General features: G+C 51.2%; 1 protein-coding gene across 1 annotated transcript in view; it reads right to left on the bottom strand.

Annotated features, from left to right (window-relative positions):
- Positions 1-4,719: 4,719 nt before the first annotated feature.
- Positions 4,720-21,520, bottom strand: part of MYO18B (myosin XVIIIB) — a 221,672-nt gene continuing 204,871 nt past the window's right edge. The window contains exon 42 of the mRNA XM_065889514.1: positions 4,720-5,905. Within this exon, the coding sequence (XP_065745586.1) occupies positions 4,720-5,905 (1,186 nt within the window). The remainder of the gene's footprint in view (positions 5,906-21,520) is intronic.

A 21,520-nucleotide genomic window follows, 5' to 3' on the forward strand; every position in this document is an offset into this window, starting at 1 on the left:
GGGACATATTTATCTGATCACTACATTAATAATAATGATCATTATTAATAAACTAACTGGTCACCTTCTCTGGCATAGCATGTGCTATGGGCTGAATTATGACCCCTACAAAATTCATATGTTGAAGTCCTAACACCCATAACCTCAGGTGACTGCATTTGGACATGGGCCTCTAGAGATGTGACTAGGTTCAAGTGAGGCCCCTGGGCTGGGCCCTAATCCACTCTGACTGGGCTCCTTTATAAGACGAGGGAATCTGAACACAAAGAGAGACACCAGGGATGCATGGGCACAGAGGAATGACAACGTGAGGACACAGCAAGGAGGCGGCCGTCTGCAAGCTAAGGAGTGAGGCCTCAGAAGCCAGACCTGCCAACACCTTGGTCTTGGATGCCAGCCTCCAAAACTGGGAGAAAATAAATTCCTGTTGTTTAGGCACCACGCCCACCCCCAGCCTGTGGTATTTTGTTATAGCAGCTCTAGCAAACTAGTATAGCCTGCTACACTCTCCCATGCCCAAATCCCATTAGATTCTAATAACTATTCCCACCGTTGAGATGAGGAAACTGAGGCCCAGTGAGGGAAGTGGCTTTTCCAAGGCTCCATGGGTTCCACCGGAGGAAGACACAGGGCTGTGTCTGCTCCCATCCTTACCCCACACCCAAACGTCGTCAAGCTTTTGAACAGCACCCTCTTCCTTGCCAGGACCTCTGATTCCCTGCAGAGATCTCGGATGTCCCCTCCACATGCCCCAGCTCTCTCCGGTGAGCTGAGGCCACTCCCGTGCATGGCAGGTTGGTGGGGGATGTTCCTTAAATACATATAAATATATGATGTATTTGTCTACAGACTCACCAAGTGGGAGAACGCTCCTGCATCTGAGAAAACACAGTTCACTCTTCCACTGACTCTCTCCGCCAGAGAGACGGGCAGATGGTGAGGTCTTCCAGGGAGGGCATCCAGTGAATTTCCTTCCTGCCCCATCTCTCCTCCCCTTCCCAGTTCTACCCACAACCTCTGGCGAGGATGGTGAGAGCTGAGATCTCCCCTTCTTGGGGTAAGCGCCAACTGGTAAGTTGTTATGGCTTGAATTGTGTCCCCCACCCGCTCCCAAGGTACCCGAACCCCCAGGAGCTCAGAGTGTGACCTTATTTGGGGATAAGGTCTATGCACAGGCAATCGAGGTTAGGGTTGATTGACTGTGACTATGACTGTGTCCTCATAAAAGGAGGAAATTTGGACACAGAGACAGACATGCACAGGAGGAAGACGGCTACATGTAGGCCAAGAGAGAGTCCCTTAAGATACTCCAAAGGAACCAACCCTGCCAACATCTTGATTTTGGAATTCTAGCCTCTAAAACTTCAAGATAGTAAGTTTCTGTCGTTTAGACCATGCAGTTTGTGGTGCTTTGTTATAGCAGCCCTAGCAAATTAACTCACCGGTGATCCCAACAGGACTTTCCTTCCTGATGGCAGCTGTGACTGGCTGTACCAGAGGGGCCCTAGGAATAGAGGCACATGTGGGGTAGGACGTGGAGTCTGTGCCAGTGGGAACTTAAGGAGAAGTAGCATTGGCTACCTGAATGTGGGCATAAGCTAGTTCTGTCTTTGTGAATAGGAAAAAATAAGTGGATCTATCTCTTGGGACTTTATAAGGTTGGAGTGAGATGCACTGTGTAAAATGCCTAGCACGGTGGTCAGTACACAGTATGTGATCAATAAACATCAGCCTATAGTTTTAGGATTATTGACACGTCAAGGATGTTTGATAAAGCAGGTGTCCAGGCTGTAAGTGTGCCATTGCGAGTGTAGTTTTTGGTACACGTGCATAGTTGTCTGTGCATGGTAGTCTGTGTATGTGAGGTGTACGGGGGACTGTGGGAACAGATGGTCACAAGTTCTTGAATGTTGCTGTGGGCGGACATTTGTAGAGATGCATATATGTCAGTGTGTCCCAGGTATTCAGGGTGTATGAGCCACTGACTTGTTCCGTGGTTCATTTGCTCGTTCAGTCATTCATTCATCAAAATTTCTTGAATGCCCGCACATCTACACACAATGTAGATACGTAAATAGACAAGGGAAATATGATAGAAGCATGGGAATTAAGGGAGAATAGAGAAAGAGCATTTATTTCAGCTTGATGTATCAGGGAAGACTTCCTGGAGGAGGTGACATTTGAGCAGAACTTGGCCAAGAGAGCAAGGCCATTGCATGTAGACACACAGGGAAAGAAATAGCAGTGTGCACCCGAAACTACAAACAGTTTGCATTGGTCCCCTTCCTTGGAACCCTTCTACCCCAAGGTGCACACCATCAATCCTCCAGAGTCCTAGGTAACATGATCATAGAATAGAGAGAAAGCCCAGATGCCAAGAAGCCAACACTTTATTTGGTACAGACCTAGCATGCTGGGAGCCCCACGCCCCACGGGATGTGCCTCTGCTGCCCGCCCCCCCCGGCCTCTTGACGGCGGCCACACTGGCTGTGGACTCGGGGCCCCCGGGGAGGCCTGGCTGGTCTTTGTCTCTCTCTCCAGAACGTCACGGAGTCGGGAAGTCTTCAAGGAGGGCAATGTGTCACAGGAGGCTGGAAACAAATGCAGGTCAGAGCTGAGAAATGGGGCTTGGGGAGTGTGTTTTGGTGGGTGGAAGCCCCTGGAGCCCATATTCCCAGGTGGCGTTACTGCAGCGATGTGCTGAGTGGAATGAGATAGGAGGGGGCAGAAGGGAAATGAGTGGAGGGAGCCTGAAAGACATCCTGAAGGGCCACCATTTCCAAGTGCAGGTACCTGACGTGCACTGTGGCCGCTGTGGCAGTGCTCTGGGCTGGGGTCTCTGATTCACATGCCGCTCACAATGCTACTTTGGGTAGTTGGCATTATTACCCCCATCTTCCAGCTGAGAACACAGACGCTCAGCAAGCCTGCATCACTTGGCAGTTACAGGGAAGAACTGAGCTCTGGGGGCTTGAGTGGTTCCGAATCCCGTAACACATTTGTATCATGGGCAATGGAGCTGTATTGTCGAGCTCAAGACTACAGCGTGCAAGTCAAAGGTGGAGGAGATTTTTAGGCAGGTGCTCCGTTATCACAGTGAGCGTTGCTGGGAGGGGGGAAGGGGAGCTGAGCTTTAAAAAAAAAAATGGCAGAGACAAGATGTTCTGTGACGACGTCTGCTAAGCACTGTTCCCCTTCGGGACGTGTGCCCTTTACTTGGTCTTTGAAACTGCGTTCTGTGTCCCCGAGAGCATAATAATGTAAATGAATATCAGATCTCTCCTCAGTAATTGAGAGCAGAGAGAAGGCCATGTTAAGTCAATTTAATTTGCTCTGATACAGTCCAAGCCCATCTCCGTGGAAGGGGCAATGGCTTTTTGATGGGCTGAGGGTGACTCTCAAAGTGACAGGACGTGCGGCTTGTTTGGGTCCAGGAGGCCTCTGGAAGGAGGGCTGGCGGCTGAGCCAGGTGTGGGCTGAGCACGACCACTTGACCACCTGAGCCTTGAGTCGCTGCGAGTTCTGAGCTTCAGTGACGCGGAGATCTACGGACACCGGGGTGGGGGACCCGCCACTGGGATGTGGGTTTGCATCGCATCTGAACCCAGAGGGAGGCTCTAACTCCCCCTCCACTGCTTCATGGGGCTTTGCATTTCAGTCGGGAGCTGTGAAGTGGAAGACTCAGTGCCCTGGAGTCTGAAACATGCCCTACGAGGCGCAGTCAGGGGCCAGCCTGGCCTCAGGGCAAAGAGCACTGGACTGGGAGTCAGGGTGGCTGGGTTGGTGGCAGACTCACTGGGTGACCTTGATCTTGAGGTCCTCCTCACTTGCCCAAGAGTGAGGTTGGAGTCTGTGAGTTCCAACCCCCCCTTTAGATGTATGATTCTAAGCTCTGCCTCAGTTTGCCCTCCATAGAGGCAACCCCTTTAAAGACCCAGCTCCATCAGTGTGGCTCTGAGTTTACTCACAAAGAGGCCTAGAATAAGTACCTAAGAAAAAGTATCACCAACAAAAGTGTGGGGACTCTGGAGATTCGAATCCCAGTTCTGCCTGGGTGATTCTGTACAAGTGCCTTAACCTATATGATTCTCAGTTTGTCAACCTGTAGAATGGGAATAAATCATACTCACCACCTCTTGGGGTAACTGTGGGCACCAAATGACTGCCTGATAAACACATTCAATCAACTGGAGCTGTTATTAGCAATGAATGTCTCTTCCTACCTTTACTGCAGAGAAGTGCCAGGATCGGGATGGGAGGAGAAGGCAGAGGGAAGCACTGCTGCTCCCACGGTGTCGCTCTGGGATCTCTGTACTTGTCCCCTCCTCCCCCTTCTTGGGCCCCAGTTTCTCTTTACACATTTAATGCAAGAGTTGGACTTCACTAACGTCAAGGCCTCGTCTACGCTAGCCTGACCCTCCCCCCATCCACCCGGGCTCTCCCGTCACTGTGTGGACAGATGCCCCCATGGCTCCCCCCAGCACCAGGTGAGAGGAGCGCTGGAAAGAGAACAGGACAAGGGTGGGAAAACTTTAAAAGCCCAGCGCCTCCTTCAGCACCCTCTCCCCCGCCCCCCACAGGACCCTCACACTTTCTGATGGGTCTGTATTTTCAAGAGCAGAGAAACCGGTTGCCTCCAGGCTGCCAGACCTGGGTGGACCACCTCGTCTCACCCCCCAGGAGGACAGGCCAGCCTGTCGCCGTTACCTGAGCTGGTTCCTACTTCTGCAGGTATTTCTTCATGATGCTCTCAACATCCTCCTCTTCCCTCCCTGTCCCCGGCGCTCTGATCTCAGGGGATGTTCTCTCACCACCGTCACCCTCCAGCCGTGGGATTCTTGGCCGACTCTTGATGCTGTCGGCGCTTTTGAAGGACACGATGGAGCTGGAGGAGGAGGATGAGTCGGAGAGGTGAGCGGGGTCCTCCTTGGACTCCGGGCTCTTTTTCAAAACGGTGGTGATCCCTGGGACAAAGCCCCCGTCGGCCTCTTCCGTCTCAAAGTGGACACTTGCATGCTGTGAACTGCCTTGCCCATCTTTGGCCGCTCGGGCCAAGGACGTGGGTGTCTCCGGCTTCCGGATGGCCGGGAGGAAGTCATCGAAACCCACTTGGGTCTTGCGTTCATAGTTGAGGCTCGGGACCTTCCAGCTGAATGGGTCGCTGCCCAGTGGGTCCCCCATCAGGTGTGCAAACTGGCGGTTCTGGAAGACGAGCGGCTCCTTCCCGAGGTCCGGACAGCCTGCATCTTCCAGCGAGGACTCCAGACAGCGCCTCCGCGGGCGCAGCGTGGGTGACAAGAACGAGCCCCTAAGCGCCGTCGGGGAGCTCGGGGTCCTCCGCGAGCCAGGCCCCGATTCCAGGAGGGACTCGCAGGAACTGAAGCGGGTCTTCAGCTTCTCGGGCGGCGGGCTGGGACCCCCCACGCTCTTCGAGGAGATGCACTTCAGGCTGGTGGACCGCAGGAGCCCGGCCGACGCATCCAGGGGTGACTCGGTCCCAGCCCTCAGAGCCAGAGCGCCCTCGTCGCTGCTGGTCTTGGCCCTCCGCAGCGTGGACGCCCCGGTGGTCTGGTAGATGGGGAGGGTGGGCCAGTCCTCCAGGCCCAGCGGCGACCCCCGGACCCTCTGCGCTCTCTTCCTCCGGAGCCCTTCCACGAACTCCGACAGGGCAGCCGATGGGCTGGGCAGCTTGTCCCTGGGCCGCGGGGACACGTCTCCACTCCAGGAAGACGGGGAGGAGGACAGCGCGCCCGACCTCTCCGGGGGCTTTCTCTGGACGCCACACTCTTCGCCGTCCCCGAAGTGGCCATACTTTCCTCGGCGGAGGGAGAGCGGGGACGCGGCCTTGTCCCCCCAGGTCCTGCCGTGGGCGTCCTGGGCCCCGTCGCTGGCCTCCTCCTGGATCCTGCGCCAAGAAGAAACCCGCCGTCAGCGGACACCGTGCCGTCTCCACAGTCGACGCGACTGAGTCCCAGAGCGCGGGCACTAATACTATTTTTCTTTGGAAATGCTGACCCCACCTGCACCCTCCAACGAACCGTACGATTGAATGTGCAGACTCAAGCCGTGCAAATGATTTCTTGTCGCTTTCTGAAATGCAATTTCTGTCTATAATTAAACCTGACTAAGTACGTTTGAGTAGGTTAAAACTGCACCTCTGAGAGATGACTAAGATTTACGAGGCATCATCTCTGACATGATAAGACCTATCACCACACAGCCTGCTGTGAAATAGGTAATTTGCTTCTTGAAGACTCAGGGGCACCTACGGGAGGCTATTTATTTATTTATTTAGGGCCAAGCCCGGAGGACAGCCCCACCAAGCAGAGCCTGCTGGAGCCAGTGACCCAAACATGCACCTGAACGAGATGCTCCGTGACACCCGACTGTTTCATGGGATGCGGGTGGGATTAAAAACAAACAAACAAACAACAAAAAAACCACGGTCCTTCAAAAGGGAAACAGCTCCATCAAATCGTCTTGAAACCAAGACTATACACAAGAGGACAGACGCTTTCTATTCTGGGACTGCCAGGCAGAGGCATTTTGCAGCAGCTGAGCCAAAACCACTGCCTCTGAAGAGTGGGAATCTCACAGTGGGGCAAAATTATAGGCTGTAAGACGAAAAGCAGGGCTTAGAGGAGAGAGACTGGAATCCATCCACTGTTCTTTAAAAAAATAAAATCTATTTGTCCTCCCTCTAAGACAAGCGACCTCCTCCCCAGACAACAGCAAAGCTGTAATTTACAAAAAAGCAAGAAGGGGCGCCAAATGTCAGAGTTTGGGCGTGGCAGCCCGGGCCAGGGCTCAGCCTGAAGAAGGTGGGAGCGATGGTGATGCAGGTTCCCGTCGTCAGCCCCTGCTTGCTGCTCTGTCACGACAGGAAGGATTACAGGAGCCAGCCTCCTACACATAAAGGTTGGAATGCTGGCACAAGACCGAGGAAGGTGTCCTGCTCACCACAGTCCGATTATCACCATTTCCATCCCCTGACCATGTAGGATAGTTTAGAGGGAAAAGAGCTGACCACAGTGACCCAAAGGGCTTTTCAGTCTCAGAAGGAGCCAAGCCCATGGCCCCTGGAGGTGATGTCAGGAGTGGAGAGGAGAGTACAGATAGGGTAGGGGATTGGGATCTTTTTCAGGGACCTGGGTAGGGACCTAGGCACTGCCTTCCTGAGCTCCCACCAGCCCATAAGCCTCTCTCTTCTGATGCTAGCAGGAGCCTCCCCTGACCCAGGACCCTGGCGATAATACTCTGTGCAAAGGTTCCCTGAGTGACAGGCACAGGACTGGCTGCGCTCATCTGTCCCTCCTCATGCCCTAGGTCAGCTAGGTGGAGAGGACCAATGTCACAGTCTGGGGGCGGTGAGGAGACCACGAGATGGACCCCAAGGTAGGCGTGTCGACGCGCTGCCTCCATCACGCACTGTCCTTACTATCCTTAGTCTTCCAGGGGGCTCAGGCTCCCGACCCCCTCCCCAACCTCCTGTCTTGTGAGTTAGCCCCTGGCTCACTCTGCTGCAGCCACATGGGTCTCCTGGGACAGGCCACGCTCTTCCTGCCTCCGGGGTTTGCATTTGCTGTTCCCTTCGTTGGATGCGCTCCTTCCCCCTCCTCCTAGCCCATGTCACCGTCCTGATCTCACAGGGAGATCAAGGGGAGGGAAGAAAAGCCCTGGGCCCCATGCCGGGCACCTAGCTCCTCAAATAATGGTTAACAGTTATGATTAATAATAATCGATAATGAATAGCTATTAATCGTCAATAATTAGTCGTTAGGGCTCATTATGATTACTGCTAACAACCTCTGGGTCTCTGGAGCCTAACCCACCACTGGGCTCCACGAAAGCCTCATGTGACGTCCCAAGAGGAGTGGGCAGGAGAATGAACGGGCAGGTGACCCTGCGTCCCATCACTCCCGGCAAAGGCTGGCCCCCATGTGCTCAAACAAAAGCCTCGCAATTTGCCCAGAGCAGCTGCTCCCTTCCTATTTCTTGCCTGTCACCTTCCATCTCCGTCACAGCTGGACGCAGGCTAGGAAGGGAGCTGGAGAGCTCCTGTGTGATTACCTGAAGGGGTGTTTGTCAACATCATCACTTTAGAATCGCTCCCCTAACACATGGCAAGATGGCATCCACATGCCTTTCTTTCTCTTCTTCATCTTTTTTTTTTTTTTTTTAATAAACAGCTTGGAGCTGCCAGGGGCACTGGGCTGCCGCAGAGCTGACAAAAGTCATTTCCGTCCTGTCTTGGCCCTGAAAGGAGGCGGACGTGATGAATGTGTCTTGGGCGCTCAATCTCCACCATCATCTGTCATGTGGGGATGGCAGCACCCAGGGCTCCTGTTGCCGGGCCTCCTGGGACTCTGCCATCCCACTCGCCCCAGCTCCCCTCTGGCTGCAGAGGCCGAGACAGGGAGGGAAGAGAAGCTATAGGAGGAGAGGGTGGAGTTGGGGAAGGAGAGGAAGCAGGGGAAAAGGGCAGAAGGAGAGGAGGGTGGGGGAACCCCAGCTCTCCAGCCTGTGCTGTCGAGACCCTGCCGAGTCTCATCTCTACACCCTGACTCGGCACTGTGCCCAGCACACAGGAGGTGCTCAGTAAGCGTTGTCGAACTGAGTCAAGTCTCCCTTGGAAATCAAGTCTCCGAGGAAGAGAAAGTAGGTAGGATGAGGAAAGTGGAGGAGGGGCAAAGAGAAGTGGGAAGAAGTAGAAGCAGGACCAACAAGAGGGAAGGTGAAGTGAGAACGGATGGGGGAATGGAGAGGAAGAGACCAGTGGCGATGGAGGTGGCGAAGGAAGAGGGAGGCTGAGGGCAAGGCCAGGGGGACAGAGGGGAGGGCCGCAGGTGGGGTGTGGGCTGGCAGCTGAGGGCTGGCCTTCCTCATCTCTGACCACAAGGTGGGACAGGCCGGGGCACACGAAACCGTCAGCAGCCCAGGAGTGGGGTCTGGAGGTCGCAGCCCATGTGTGCTGCTGTCCAGGCGCAGAGGACACAGGCTCGCTGGGCTGGAGCCGTGGGGGACCTCGGCTGGGCCAGAGCAGCGGAGATGTGCCCGCCTTCCCCAAGGCCCACAAGGAGCAGCATCTTCCGGAAGGGACACCCGCTCAGGGCCCCCCTGGCTGCCCCCAAGTACTGAGCACGGAGCCCTGCTGGGGGCCCACGTGTGGATGTCACGGGGTGGAGTGGGCAGGTCCCTCCTTCTGGAGCGGTCTGGTTGGTGCCTTCAGAGCCTCAGCTGGGGGGCTGGAAACCAGAACACAGTCCCAGCAGTGTAGACTCAGTGGGGGAGGGCAGAGTGAGGAGGGAGGGAGGGGAGATGGGGAAGCGGTGTGGGAGAAGGAGAGAAAGAGAGAAGCCTCGGCTTGGCTGAGTGCTGTCTCCTGGGTTTACCACCCAGAAATCCACCCACGCCTCTGCAGCATCTTTTTCTATTTCCTGTCTGCTCCACCACTCCAAAGAAGTTTGCTGCATCCACTCCTTTCTGTGTGGAGACCGCAGAACTGAATCTGAATGCAGACGCCCTCTTGCAAGCTTCAGGGTGTGGGTACTAGCTCCGCTGTCTGGGTCACGGTGATCCTCTCCGTTTCTGCCCTGGCTCTGGACACTTCAAGCACATTCCCTTATCTTCCTCCAGGGGCCTGGGAAGACTCATTTTTTCCCCAGCTGTCCTCATGGGATGGCTCAGCTCAGGTGGAACTCCCTTCCATTGGCATCGCGTGACGGATGGGTGGTGGCTAATCAAGACGTTGCTGTGCCTGCCTCAGCCAGGGAGAGATGTGATGCACAGGACGTACTCCGAGTCTCTGGGAGACGGGTGCAGACACGAGCTAGGCGGGGGCACTGTGATTCTCTGAGGAGGGACTCCAGAAACATCCTGGGAACTTCTGCACCTGCCCCTCAGTCTACACCAACAGGAAGAGGCTTGTAGCATACCTGCCTGATAAGGAGCCAGCGGCATTCCTGGGCATCCAGCCACACAGGCTCCAGGCTGGGTCTGAAAGAGTTACCCCTGACTGAGCACCTACTATGTGCTGGGCGCCGTGCTGCTGCCATGGATACAGGGGAGAACAAGCGGGTGGGCCACCTGCCTGCATGGAGCTGACTGCCACGTCCATTTACAACCTCGACGGCCACCCTGGGGGTTAGAAGTTGTGAGCTCGGGGCACAGTGAGGAGGGGTGGCACACACAGTTGGGAGTAGCAGAGGTGGCGTTCCAACCCCACAGCCAGCAGCACCCTTCTCTGGAAACTTCCTCCAAACTCTGTGATGAGATACAGGGTTACCAGGTAACATCTGTCCCTTGGAGTCTAGTCTGATTCTGCCACTCACTAGCCACTCACTTGCCTTGGGATAGGCACCTAACTTCTCTAGGCCTCAGTTTCTTCAGCTGTACAATGGGGGGAAACCAGGTCAACCCTGCAATGTTGTGGAGATAAGAGAGAGCTCCAGGAGGGTAAGAGTTTTTGTCTGTTGCATTCACTGCTCTATTCCTGTGCCTAGAACAGTATCTGAGCACACAGCAGGCATTCAGTAAACATCTGTTGAGTGAATGAGTGGAGTGCCAGATCCCTAGCACATAGTAGGTGCTCACTAAATATGTGCTGGACGAATGAGTGGACCTTGAGTCCTCTGGCGCATAGTAGGCATCTGATAAATGTCCATTAAGTGAATTGATGAACAAAAGAATATATACAAATACTGTAGCTTTGTGGTAGAGTCTGAAGTCAGGGAGTCTGATTCCTCCAGTTCCGTCTTTCTTTCTCTAGATCGCTTTGGTTATTTGGGGTCTTTTGTGTTTCCATATAAATTAAAAAAATTTTTGCTCTAGTTCTGTGACAAATGCCATTGATAGTTTAATAGGGATTGCACTGAATCTGTAGATTGCCTTGGGTATTACAGTCTTTTTGACAATATTGACTCTTCCAATCCAAGAACATGATATATCTTTCCATCTGTTTGTGTTGTCTTCCATTTCTTTCATCAGCATCTTATAGTTTACAGAGTAGAGGTCTTTTGTCTCCTCAGGTAGGTTTATTCCTAGGTATTTTATTCTTCTTGAGGCGATGGTAAATGGGATTGTTTCCTTAATTTCTCTTTCTGATCTTTCATTGTTAGTGTATAGGAATGCAAGAGATTTCTGTGTATTAATTTTGTATCCTGCAACTTTACTGAATTCATTGATTAGCTCTAGTAGTTTTCTGGTAGCGTCTTTAGGATTTTCTACGTATAGTATCATGTCATCTGCAAACAGTGACAGTTTTACTTCTTTGCCAATTTGGATTCCTTTTATTTCTTTTTCTCTAAGTATTGGTGGCTCACATGCATGAAGGCTTATTAGATAAATCAGGATATGATCATGCAGAAATGCTGGAATTTTTACTCTTTCTAACCTGCAAGGCTAAGAATACGGGCTTCAGGAAGCAGACAGGCCTGGGTTCAAATCCTAGCTCTGTCCCTTACTAGCCAGGCACCTTGTGAAGCCTCGCTGTGACAGTGGGAACAGTAACTCCCAAACTCACAGAGATGACGTACGTCATTGGGACAGTCAGTACACATGAGCGTAGTGGCCCACGTACACCTCCACCTGCCCCCAGCTCTTCATGCCAGGTGGATTCTGGTGCAATTGAACTTGCATATATATTACTTATTCATTTCAAAACATTACTACTAATAAATATATGTTTAAAATCTTAATGATTGTTTTTCAATTAATGGCCCCTCCCATCAGGTTAGATTAGATTGAGGATCGAGGGCAGATGTTCAAGAATAAACAATTCCTAGGTCCGAGCCTGCTCTGAGCAGCACAGAAAAGGGGTGAGGATACCCAAGTGGTCTGTTCAGCCTCAGAGCAAGCCAGATGCTGACGCACGTGTCTCCAAGTCGGGCCACATCCCCTCCCCTGACAGGCCATCCTGTGAATGCAGCTCCATCGTCTTCTCTCTAGTGCCTCCCACAGCAGTAGTCTTTCCATGAGTACTGGGTGAAGAAAATAACGCATGTACTTTGTATGTATCATCTCATCAGGATGTGGATAATCACCCCATCCTGCAGATGAGGAAACTGAGGCTCACCAGTGAGAAGTCATCTGCTCGAGGCTCTCACTGCTCAGTGGCAGGGCCTGGATCTGAAGCCATTGCTTTGTCCTTCCACAACATCACACCCCCCCCAACAGGTAGAAAGCTAAGAGGAAACCTCAACCACTGGAACTCATGTCTACACACATACATTGTTCAAAATCGACTGAGACACAATGAGTAAAACATAGAGAGGCCCAAGTCAGGGAGACACTGGTTTCACTGGCATTAGTCACAATCATACAATCAAAACCAGAATTCCCAGGTCTGAGTCTGAGCAGAGCCTGAGCCAACAGTAACTATAGGAAACTCGATGCAGATTTTTTTTTTTTTTTTCCGCAGTACGTGGGCCTCTCACTGTCGTGGCCTCTCCCGTTGCGGAGCACAGGCTCCGGACGCGCAGGCTCAGCGGCCATGGCCCACGGGCCCAGCCGCTCCGCGGCATGTGGGATCTTCCCGGACCGGGGCACGAACTCGTGTCCCCTGCATCGGCAGGCAGACTCTCAACCACTGCGCCACCAGGGAAGCCCTCGATGCAGATTTAATGACGCCATGAATCATCCCCAAAGACATGCTATCACCCCCCCCATTCTTCATCAACACCCTGAAATTAAAGAGGAAATTAAAAATGTATCGATGTTCTTTAACATCGAGGTCTGGATGGGAAACCAGATGTCCTTTGAAGATGGCCTGAAGGTACTGTAACCGAGTCCAACACAGCAGTTGATGGTCTACAACAGAAGCTGACACGGTGCCCAACACTGTGCCTGATGCGGTGGGAAACACGAGACATTTATTAAATCCCTAGAGCGTGCAGGTGAACTCTGCATCACGAGAGCCACTGGATATCGCGCCTTTAGGCTCTGCAGACGTTATTCAATTTTATCTTCACGACGGTCCTCTAAGTCAGCAACTCTTATAATCTTCCTATTTCACAAATGAGGCTCAGGAAGGGTAAGTAATTTGTCATGGAATAAACGTGAATTTAAACTAAGGAATCCAGCTTCGGGATTCACGTGTCCTGACCACTCCACTCTGCTGCCAGCTGTTGCCTTTGCTCCACTTTACAGAGTTAGAAGTGGAGGCTCAGAGGGCAGATGGAGAGGAAGGAGCAGAGCCGAGGCTCTCACCTCGGCCTCAGTGAGCATGCATCAATACGATGCTCAGCTAAGCCCCTCGCAGGAGAAGACGGGCTGCCTCAGCCTTTCGGAGGGCACACTGTGGGTGTGGACACGGGATCAACCCACGCAGAAGGGTCAGCAGTGCGAGCAGCTCCAGGGACACTGGGAACCGTGGGCTGTAAAACGCGGCAGGAGGCTGGCAACGGAGAGGCGAGGGGCTGGGGCCTGAGGGCACAGCCTTTCTGGAGGCGGCGGGGTGCAGTCAGGCTTTCGGAAGAGGGGTGGGATCTGGTGGTGGGAGGGGTTGAGGAAGACACCCCAAGTAGAAGAGCCCTCCTACCAGCTGTTAGCTTATTCAGTGGTTTCTGCAAAACCCCGGACCAGCAAGGGCTGATGTCTACATTTCACAAGCAGAGACACTAGGGCTTAGAAAGGCCACTCGGCTGAAGGGAAAGACTCGAAGCAAGGAGGAGGCCACGGGGGTGCGATGCCCAGGGAGGCCTGCTTGATGGCAAGCAGGAAAGCTGTGGAATAAGCCGCAGAGAGGCCCTCCGCCTGGTTATTTCCGGCCTGAAGGTGCAGAGACTTGAGTCAGGAAGCAGACTCTGTAAATCCCCTATATTCCTTATACTATAATGTTTTTAGGAGGCAAGATAACTCTTAAGCCTTGCTTGCTGTTTTCTCTGATCTTAAGCAGGTACTGAGTCCTTGGCACTTAAAAAAAATGACCCATTAACTGCCCTCAGTGGACACCTGCCCACGTATCTCCTGTGGGTCACCAGAATTTGCCTTGTCTCACCCACCTATTCTTACTGGTCACCAGGTACTAGGACCAGTGGGTTTTGAACAGAGTTGCCATCAGAATCATGCCTGAAACTCTACCAAAAAAAGCGGTTTCAATGGGGGCGGGGAGGTAAGGGGACCATTCTAGTTTAAAAGAGACTAAGGACTAATGGGAGATGTTAATAAGAGGGGAAACTGAGGGGAGGAAGACACAGGCGGGGGAATATGGGCGCTCTGCTCTTTCAGCTCAGTTTTTCTGTAAGTCTAAACCTTCCCTAAAAAAAGTCTATTTACTTTTTTTTTTAAGAGACAGACCCAAAGAAAGAAAACAACGAGATGCAGTGAGTGCCCTTAATAGGGTTCTTCTTTCAAAAACTACAGTGACACAACTTCAGAACAGTTGGGTTAATATGAATGTTGGTATCTTGGATGATACAGTGGATTTGTTCATTTTTTTAGCTGCAGTGATGGTGCAAATAGTTAGGAAAAGTCCTTCTTCGCAGGATGAAGATGTGAAATTATCTTAAGAACTGTCATGATGTTTTCAACTTACTTTCACGTTGTTGGGCATAAAAAAATTTGTTTAGATATAGACAGAAGTAGAGACGAAGGTAAAGATAGAAATAAAGTCAATATGAAAAAAAAAAAACCATTGTCAAATTAAGGTGGAGGCTAGCAGAGTTGATGGTGCCCAGACACCTTCATTGCTTAAAAAAAAAAAAAAGAAGAAGAAGGAGAAAGGAGAAGAGAGAGAGGGAAAGGGGAAGGAAAGGACACTTTACTACTTTAACTGATAAAAAAAAAAAAAAGAAAAGAAAAGCAAACATTTTTACTCGCCCTTCAATGTTCAGCCCCACCGCAGCCACTTCCAGAAGCCTTCGCCCACCTCCCAGGCTGGGCTAGGGGTCTCCTCTGGTCCTACAACCCCTGTGCTCCTCCAGCCTCTATCCTATAATTGTTTGCTTGCTTGTTTTTTTTTTTTTTTTTTTTTTTTGCAGTACGCGGGCTTCTCACTGTTGTGGCCTCTCCCATTGCGGAGCACAGGCTCCGGATGCGCAGGCTCAGCAGCCATGGCTCACGGGCCCAGCCGCTCCGCAGCATGTGGGATCTTCCCAGACCGGGGCACGAACCCGCGTCCCCTGCATCGGCAGGCGGACTCTCAACCACTGCGCCACCAGGGAAGCCCTGCTTGCTTGTTTTTAACTCCCAACAAGACTGTTAATTCTGAACTAGACTGTATTTTTCTTCTGTGAATTCCCAGGATCTAGAAGAGTCCCTTAAGGGAAGTTCGTGGAGTGGAAAGAGTGAAGGAATGGAGGAAAAGAAAGATGAGGGATTGTGGGAATGAAGAAAGAGGGGACAAAAGGCTCCATCTGCCTCATCTGGCTGCTTCATTCAGACCCCAGCAGCCCCACTTATGGGTCAGCCAAACCCACTTCTTTGAGATTAAAACCAAGAGATTCAAAACGAACTTCCGGTACACAACCTAGAGGGGATTCCTCCTATGTCGAAACCCAATCCAAAGCCTGGTTTTATTTCTAGAGAATTTTATCAACTTCAGAATTGAGAGGGAGCTGGAACCACATCTGGTTTGAACCCCTCATCGTCCCCCTGGAAAAACAGAGAAGGAGAGAGCCTCCGGGCTTCACAATCTGATGAGACGGGAAAGTACTGACTCTCAAACTTGAGCCTGCCCTCTGATACAACCTCCACAATGTCCTGAAAGAACAAACTGGGTATGTAAAGTAAATCGGATTAGAGATTCAACTTCGGCTCAACAGATTTTAAATAAATTTTCAGTGCTTTCTTTCACTTTCTATGCGTAGACATTAGCTCAGATGAGTACTGTACAATGGCAATAACCACATAAAATCTCTGACCTCTTCATAACAGCACCCAGTTCATCATAAAAATGCATCTTTAGGCGAGTGGAAGTTACCCAGCCATCCACTCCTCCTTTTAGCCATTCAGGATCATTTGTTGAGTGCCATGACGCCAGCTGCTGCTGACACTGAGGTGAATAAACCTTGCATTCAGGAAGCTTATAGTCTAGAGGGGAAGGCAGTTCACCAACGTATGACTGGAGGGAAGTACGAGTGACCCTGCATGTCCTCCTGGGCACGGAAACTAAGGAAGAAATGTTTACTGAGCAAAAGGAGTAGAAAAGTCTCACTCAGCATCCAGCTTGATAGTCTAGTTTGTATCAGAGAAAACTGCTACTTAGGAAAAACAGAAAAGCTAAATTTAAACTTAAAGGCATTGGAGAGTTCAAAAGATAGGCTTATCTAAATTCAGAGCAGAAATTAGGATGGTGGTTACCTTTGAGTAAGGAGGAGGTCACGACTGGACCAGATACAAGAAGGTGTTAGGGGGCTAGCAACGGTCTGGTTTCAATTTTCGTAGTTATTACAAAGGTATGACCAATTTTTGAAAATTTCAAAAGATGCAGTTTCCAGTATGTATGTTTTGATAAGTTTACTAAACAAAAGTTTAGTTCAGTTAGAGAACCACAGACACTACAAGAACGTCCTGAACTATCCGTGATTAATCCAAATGGTTTTACGCAAACTTGCGTCTAACTTAGGTGAGCCTCAAAATTCCAGAAAGATTTGCAGATCTATCATATAAGACCTGGAGCTCTGGATAGAAAACAGCCCTCCTTCCCATGGAAGCCTGTCCAAGAGTGATGCTGGCTCCAAAGATAAACCCCGGACAGAGGCAGGCTTCTCCGGCTCCTCACTGGCTCAGGCCTTGGGTCCACGGTTAGTATATTTGCATTGAAAATTTCCATGCTTCCGGTTTCCACATCTTGCCCACTAACCTTCTCAATACTGATAAAACTGTAAAGAACCCTTTTGTCCTAGGAAGACATAAAACCAGTTTCATGAGAGGCTCATTCATTAAGTACATTCAGGATGGATTAAAATGATCCTGAGCTTGGGGCTTCCCTGGTGGTGCAGCGGTTGAGAGTCCGCCTGCCGATGCAGTGGACGAAGGTTCGTGCCCCGGTCCGGGAAGATCCCACATGCCTCGGAGCGGCTGGGCCCGTGAGCCATGGCTGCTGGGCCTGCGCGTCCGGAGCCTGTGCTCCGCAACGGGAGAGACCACAGCGGTGATAGGACTGCACACCGCAAAAAAAAAAAAAAAGATCCTGAGCTCTGGTTCTAAGAATGCAGAGACCAGTAAATAAGTGTGCTATTGAAATAAGATTAGCAGTTGATGCTTAACCTACTTTGAGAACAAGCTGTTTTTAATGCCAAATAGCATCCATTCACATTTACATAATTAATGAACTAATTACAAACGAGTCTTATCTAATCATTTAAGCAGGTCTCACATGACCCATCCTTGCCCCCACTCCTGCAGTAGAGTAATTGTATTTTCTTGAAAGCAATACAACTTTATTTGAAAGACAATACCTTAGGGCTTCCCAGGTGGCTCAGTGGTTAAGAATCCACCTGCCAATGCAGGGGACACAGGTTCGAGCCCTGGTCTGGGAAGATCCCACATGCCGCAGAGCAACTAAGCCTGCGTGCCACAACTAATGAGCCTGCACTCTAGACCCTGCGAGCCACAACTACTGAGCCCATGTGCCACGAGTAATGAAGCCCTTGCACCTAGAGCCCGTGCTCCGCCACAAGAGAAGCCACCGCAGTGAGAAGCCCGCGCACCGGAACAAAGAGTAGCCCCTGCTCACTGCGACTAGAGAAAGCCCATAGCAACAAAGACCCAACGCAGCCAAAAAAAGACAAAAAAACAAACGAAAAACCCCTATGTTTTTTAGACCTTTTTACTGATTCAAGCCCGCCTTATCCTACATAAAAATCCACGGGGGTTGATCAAAGGAGGATGGTGGTGTCTAAATCTTTTGCTTTTTTTTTTTTTTTTTTAATTTATTTATATGGTTGAGCTGGGTCTCGTTTGCGGCGCGGGGTCTTGGTTGTGGCTTGGGCGCCTTAGTTGGGGTACTTGGACTCTCAGTTGCGGCACACACGTGGGATCTAGTTCCCTGACCAGGGATCGAACCCCAGCCCCCTGCATTGGGAGCACGGAGTCCTATCTCCTGTGCCACCAGGGAAGTCCCTCTTTTGCTTTTAAACTAAGAACCACAAGCCGAGAGTATGGGGCTGCAAATGTTTACAGAAAGCAAATTTTTCCCTGAAAAAGGAAAAGTTGTAATGCCGTCTTTTAGCCAAATGAAAAAGCAGTTGTGTTAAATCAGTACCAAAGCAAATGATACGTACAACAGTAATTAGCGAAGATTACACAGTAATTAAAATCACGATGATTATGTGAGTGAGAATAATTTATACAATAATCTCCACGCTCACACTGCAATATGGTACAAGTCCAACAGCAACAGTGCAGAGCCATGTTTGGTAATAAATTCAAATCACAGCATCTCTAATTATGTGGTGACAGATCGGGCATTGAAACTGAGGGATAAATAAGGTCTCTGACCAGGATACACACAATTTTATTTGGACTTCCCAAGGCTACCAAATGGGGATCCCAAACACTCCCCATCCCTCCCCCAACAGAAGGAGCCCCAGACCATCAGGTTCCCCCACTATATTCCAAAAATTCTTGTTCCATGCTGCTAGCAACTTGCTCTGTGATACAAGACAGTTACCCCGTCTGGCAAAGCCACACTTGGCTCTTCATATCAGCATCATCCTTCTAATCACCCTATCAGAGTGATTAGAGAGGCCATCTAACTTCCATCCACTGGTCATTTATTTGCTCAATGCATGTTTACTGAGCACCTACTATGTGCTAGACACTGTGGTGGGTGCTGAGGTAAGAAGGAAAAGAGAAAGCTTATGTCCTTAAACGGTTCACAGCCTAATGAGGGAGACAGACACCCGAACGTATGATCCTAACGTATTATGGAAAGTGCTATGGGAGAGGGAATCGTGGGGTCTGCAGAACCACGGTAGAGGGGCATGTGACCCAGCCAGGGAGTCAACGAAGTCTCCTGAGGCAGGTGACACTTGATCTGAGTCACAAATAAGAGTTCATGGGCTTCCCTGGTGGCGCAGTGGTTGAGAGTCTGCCTGCCGATGCAGGGGACACGGGTTCGAGCCCTGGTCTGGGAGGATCCCACATGCTGCGGAGCAACTGGGCCCGTGAGCCACAACTACTGAGCCTGCGCGTCTGGAGCCTGTGTTCCGCAACGAGAGGCCGCGATAGTGAGAGGCCCGCGCACCGCGATGAAGAGTGGCCCCCGCTCACTGCAACTGGAGAAAGCCCTCGCACAGAAACGAAGACTCAACACAGCCAAAAATAAATAAATAAATTAATTAATTAAAAAAAAAAAACAAAAAACAAATGAGAGTTCATGAGGTTAAGAAACATGGGAAGGGGGTCCAGTCAGAGGGAAAACCATGGACACAGGACCAAGGGTGGGAAACAGCACAGCGTTTGAGGGAGCAGCATAAACCGTTCGGGGCACAAAGCATGAAGAAGAGATACAGGGAAATGAGACCAGAGAAGCAGACAAGACCCAGGTCACAGAGGGCACGGGAAGCCCACTAAGGTGCCTGAATTCCATCCTGTTCTATCCTGTAAGGCAGAGGTCACAAAAGGTTTTCTATAAAGGACAGATAGATATATTTTTGGCTTTGGGGCCATACGATCTCTGTTGCAACTACTCGATTTTGAGGCAGTCATAAAGAACATGTAAAATTAAAAAAAAACCAAACAAACAAGAGCATGGCTGTTGGTCCAATCAAACGTCATTTACAAAAGCAGGTCAAGGGCCATAGCTTGCCTGTGGGTGGTAGTTGGCTGACTCCTGCTGTAGGTGACGGGAAACCACCGAAAGCAGATTTTCATTTGAGACAGATCATCCTGGCTGAAGCTCAGAGGAGGGACTAGAGGAGGGTGGGGTCAGAAGGTCTTTGCCAGAGTCTAGAACAGAAATTATGGTAGCCTGACTTCAAGGTGCTGACAGTGAGGATGGAGAGAAGTAAAAAGGGTCAAGAGTATTTGCTTGGCCACTTCCCTGGTGGTCCAGAGGTTAAGACTCCGCGCTTCCACTACAGGGGACGTGGGTTCGATCCCAGGTTGGGGAAGTAAGATCCTACATGCCGCGCAGCCCAGCCCCCCGCCAAAAAAGCATTTGCTTAAAGGGGGAGGGGCAGAATAAACAAGATTTAGGGATCAGCTGACTGGGGATGAGCGAGAGGGATGAGAGTCTCAGATGAGTCAAGGGCGCCAGCTTGGGTGGCTCTGTGGATGACAGAACCACCAAATGATACTGATGACATTGGTGGGGGAAAGGGAGGAGTCTCCCCTTGGATACGCTGGGTTCAGACACCAGGGAGACATCCAGGTGGCGAGCTTCTAAAGGTAGGCGGTTAGATATGATATACGCGTTTGAAACCTGGGAGAACTAAGAGCTGGAGGGCTAGATCTGGGGGTCATCTGCTTACGGTGAGGGAGTTAAAATCACAACAGGATTGCCTGGGACCAGGTGGAGAGAAAAACAGCCGGTGAGAGCAGCATCCCGTGATCCCCAGCACTGGCGGGGCTGGGGAGAAGTTTGGGGAGCTCCAAGGAGCAGAAACAGCTACAAGGCTGGGCAGGCAGGGAGTTCTGAGAAGTGTCTGACAGAGGCCAGTGCAGGAGAGAAGTCCAGAAAAAGATCAAGACTGGAGAACGTCCCCTGGTGTGTCCCTTTGGGAGCCGCTGACACGGTGAGAAAAGTTTCAGTGCAGTGGCAGGGGCAGGCTCAGGGCTGGAGGAAAGTGAGGCAGAAACGTGAGGTGAGTGAAGACGGTGCATGTGGGCCTTGCTTTGAAGAAGCTTGGCTCCAAAGGGAAGGGAAAGGTGATGGGTGAGGACACAGTTAGAACGGGGAGGACCCGAAGGTGCTTATAACCTGTGGAGAAAGGACAACCAGAAAGGCAGAAGCTGAGGATGCAGGAGAGAGAGGGGATGCTGGGCACGCTGCAGGGCAGAAGGGGCAGCGGGATATGGATTCGACTTGAACAGGACTGGATCTTATCTTCTGAGACCAGAGGGAAGATGAGGGCAGAGAGAGATGGATTTATAGACACCGCAGAAGTTCAGGCCATGATTTTCTTTTCTTTGAATGAACCAGGAGTTTAGGGTGTCTCCTTAGAGTGAGGAATCAGGGCTGGAGGAAAGTCAGGATGGTTTGGAATAACTGTCCAGTAAAATGAAAGAAACAACGGACCACTGATAAGACACCAGCATCTGAACAGCTGGTTCAATTAATGCCCATCAGTGCGTGCACCCTGCAGAACTGCGTGAGTGACCAAGGCTGGGGTTCTGTGGGACGTGGGGATGGGGTTCTAGACAGAAATGGGGCTTGGACCTGCCTTGGAAAGCCTGAGGTGCTGTGAGGCCCAGAGGGGAGAGGAGAGAAGCCTTTCCTGGAGCACTCTTCCGGCAGGGCAATGGCCTGGAGGGCAGGAGGGAGAGGCCAGGCACCCTGCAGGGCCAGGGAGAGCATACCAGCCCTGGACGCCCTGGTACCACCTGCAGCCGGCCGTCAAGAGAGACTCCAAGC

The sequence above is a fragment of the Phocoena phocoena genome, chromosome 13 (genome assembly GCF_963924675.1).
Source record: "Phocoena phocoena chromosome 13, mPhoPho1.1, whole genome shotgun sequence".
Lineage (NCBI taxonomy): Eukaryota > Metazoa > Chordata > Mammalia > Artiodactyla > Phocoenidae > Phocoena > Phocoena phocoena.